The 3,428-nt window shown below is 39.8% G+C and overlaps 1 protein-coding gene across 1 annotated transcript; it reads right to left on the bottom strand.

The window, feature by feature from the left end:
• Positions 1-2,063: 2,063 nt before the first annotated feature.
• Positions 2,064-2,993, bottom strand: LOC114041674 (putative olfactory receptor 5AK3). Its single transcript, XM_027860248.1, has one exon. The coding sequence runs from the start codon at positions 2,991-2,993 to the stop codon at positions 2,064-2,066; it is 930 nt and encodes a 309-aa protein (XP_027716049.1).
• Between the last annotated feature and the right edge of the window lie 435 nt (positions 2,994-3,428).

Raw genomic sequence — 3,428 nt, 5'->3', positions numbered from 1 at the left:
ATGGGATGGAAGTGGAGTGGAGTGTGCATCAACTCTTTTAGCAGGATGCCAGTCAGTGACTTTTATTGGAGGGGGTTGCATGTGGGGGTAGTTTGTCTTTGTCTCTGGTTAATACCATCTGCAACAACTAGCCAAGACATGTCTCTGCTTGACACATGAGTAAGCAGGGGTCCCCAGAATTGTTGACAGGAGCCTACTGCTGCCCCCCACCCCACCAGGGAAGAGAATTAGACATTCTTAGGCAATTAATTTTAATGAACAGATCAGAAAGCATTTCAATCACAGTATGTCTCATTTTTAAGTCAGTGAATAGGTTTACATGACTGGAGGGGGCTCAAAGCAGTTCCTTTTCTTATTTCTAGGCTATATCCTCTACCACCTTGTTAACATTGTCAATGTGTACTCAGGACAAAGCCATTCTTCACCCATAGGGAAGTCTACATGAAAAGAAACCTTGGTATGTGTTTGCTTAGCACTGCTACTGATTGGGGTGGAAAGCCCCAAATGTTAGCATTATGAAGTTTACTGGAGGCCCTGCAGGTTGGCAGGCAGAACTCTAGCCTCTGCTTACCTGTTCAGTTTAAGTCAATTAAACAAGTTTCTATTAAATGCCTATTGCTGTAGGGGTCTGTGCTACCCTTCATCCTATGTGGGAGGAAAATTAGCAAAATCTGATGGTTTATTCTACTCCAATGTGACATTTTGGATGTCCCACTACGGTCAGACAATAATCCAGGGGTATTAGACAGCTTTCTCATTAGACTGCAGGTTAACATAGAACAGAGGTTTTTAGCTCGGAGTCACAAAACCAGTTTATGGATAGATTTCATAGGATCTATAATGTTGGATGGGAAAACTACATCTTTATCTTCACTAATTTCTAAAGGAAATGTGGCATTCTTTCAATTATGAATCAAAAAAATATTATTCGGAAAAGGGATCAAAAGGTTTCTCCAGTCTGCTAAAGGCATCCATGATGCAAAAATAGTTAAGAACCTTTAACATAGAGTACTATATATTTTAAATGATTAGGAAGGCTTCCTGCTTACCACTCAGTTGGTGGCACACATATGTGTGCCATTTTCCTTGGATGCTACCTATCAACCTGTCTTGCTAACTAGCTGTATGACTTTGGGTAAATCACTGCCTGTCTTGATCCTAAGTTGTCATTGGGTTTTTTCTTTTCTTTTCTTTTTTCTTTTTGTCTGATGAGGGAAGGTTTGGACTAAATGATCACTAAGATATCTACTAGACTTAACATTCTATGACACAATCACTCTCTGAGACTCAATTTCTTTATCTAGAAAATTCATTTTTTTATCTTTACCTTTATCTTTATCTAGAAATTTTATTACCTACCTAAGGTGGGTCTTCTGAAGAGCTACTTAGATTATGTATTGGAGGTACTTTGGCAAAATATAAGCAAGCACTAACTCTGATCCTCATGAGCATCTTCTTCATTAAGTACTATATGGGATGTCCCCAAAGTCTTAGTGTACTTTCTAGCTATTTATAGCTTAATGAGCTAGTGAAGTTATTGTAGCTTAACACTGCACTACAACTTTTGAGACACTTGGTTTATTATTGTTATGATTACATTAAAGTTGGGGAGATATTGGTAAATATATTTTAGACACTATTGGAAGTCTTTCTTTAACATCCTCACATGCCTTTCTAAGTTTTTTTCAGCTCGTTTGTCGTACTCCCCCACAGCCAAGATTTCAACTAAAAGCGATAACAATGACAGCTAGCATTTATATCGCACTTTAAGGTTTGCAAAGTGTTTCATATAGGCTATCTTATTTGAGTCTCACAACAATCCTTAGAGGTAGGTTATTATCCCTTTTTTACAGATGGGGAAACTGAGACTAAGAGAGACTGAGTGACTTGTTCAGAGTCACACAGCTAGTAAATGTCTTAGATGGTTTTGAACTTAGATCTTCCTGATTCCAAGCCTAACATTCTCTCTACTATCCCACGTGGCTGCCAAAGAAGGGAGATGGGATGGATACCTTTTGTCCAGATGAATTTCTGAACCAGTATATTGGAATGCAAGTCTCGACTCATAAGCAACTCTTTACTAGAACTTTCATGGCCTCTTTGACTTCTTTATTCCGAAGACTGTAGATCAGGGGGTTCAGCATGGGTATCACGATGCCATAAAACACAGAGGCCACTTTATCATTCTCCTGGGATTCGCTGGAAGAAGGCTGTAAATACATGTAAGAAAGAGTCCCATAGAAAATGATGACAGCCGTCAGATGGGAGGCACAAGTAGAGAAAGCTTTGTGCCTTCCTGCGGCAGAAGGCATCCTCAAGATGGCAGCCAGGATGTATACGTAGGACAAAAACACAACCAGCAATGTGCTTGACAGATTAAAACCCACGAAGACTATTAACAACATGACATTGACATCAATATTAGAACAGGAAAGGTCCAGGATTGGGGGCACATCACAAAAGAAGTGATTGATGGTGTTGGAATTGCAGAAGACCAATGAAAAGGCAAAACCTGTGTGTACAGAGGCATTTAGGGATCCCATGAAATAGGATCCAGTGAGTAACCGAATGCAGGCCCTCCGGGACATGACCACTGCATAGTGCAATGGGTTACAGATGGCCACATAACGGTCTATGGCCATGGCAGAAAGGAGGTAACATTCAATTGTGGCAAATGTAGCGTAAACCAACAATTGCACTAGACACCCTGAGAAAGAGATAGATTTGTTGGATACCAGGAAGTTCAGCAACATCTTGGGAGTGATAGCAGAAGTATAACAGAGGTCAACGAAAGCCAAGTGTTGAAGGAAAAAATACATGGGGGTGTGAAGGCGGGAATTAAACTTGATGAGCAGAATCATACCAACATTGCCCACCAGAGATGTCACATAGATGACCAGAAACACAAGGAAGAGGATGTACTGCACTTCTTGTTGAACTGCAAATCCCAGTAGAATGAACTCAGTCACTCTGGTGCCATTTCCTTGTGCCATGTCTTTATTATCATCTGAAGAAGAAGAATACAGAGAGAAGGACCAGAAGGAGATTATTGACCCAGAATTAGCAATGAAATCATCTTTTGTTTCATGCTCTTATATCTTTTTTCACATGCTGAGCTTGGTTTTATAAGGTTACCACGGGTTTAGCAGAATGGAATTTTGAATAAAGTCCAGAAAGTGGAATCACAAGACCTGGGTTCGTATTCTGTCTCAGTCTCTGTTTCTTACCTGTGTGACAACAGGAAAGTTACTTACCCTTTCACAGTCTCTGTTTCCTACATCTGCAAAAAGGAGATTGTTGCCAGTATGTATTATCTCACAGAGTTTCCACGACAATGTCTTGTAAAATTGTAAGAGTTGCTTAAACAAGTTATTAAAATCCCCCCACTATTATTTGACATAGTTATAGAAATGCTATCTTTAGCAACA

This window comes from Vombatus ursinus, unplaced genomic scaffold, assembly GCF_900497805.2.
Source record: "Vombatus ursinus unplaced genomic scaffold, bare-nosed wombat genome assembly UNPS02014177.1, whole genome shotgun sequence".
In the NCBI taxonomy this organism is placed as follows: domain Eukaryota; kingdom Metazoa; phylum Chordata; class Mammalia; order Diprotodontia; family Vombatidae; genus Vombatus; species Vombatus ursinus.
The sequence above is the reverse complement of the archived record's forward strand: the minus strand, read 5'-3'. Positions and strand labels throughout refer to the sequence as shown.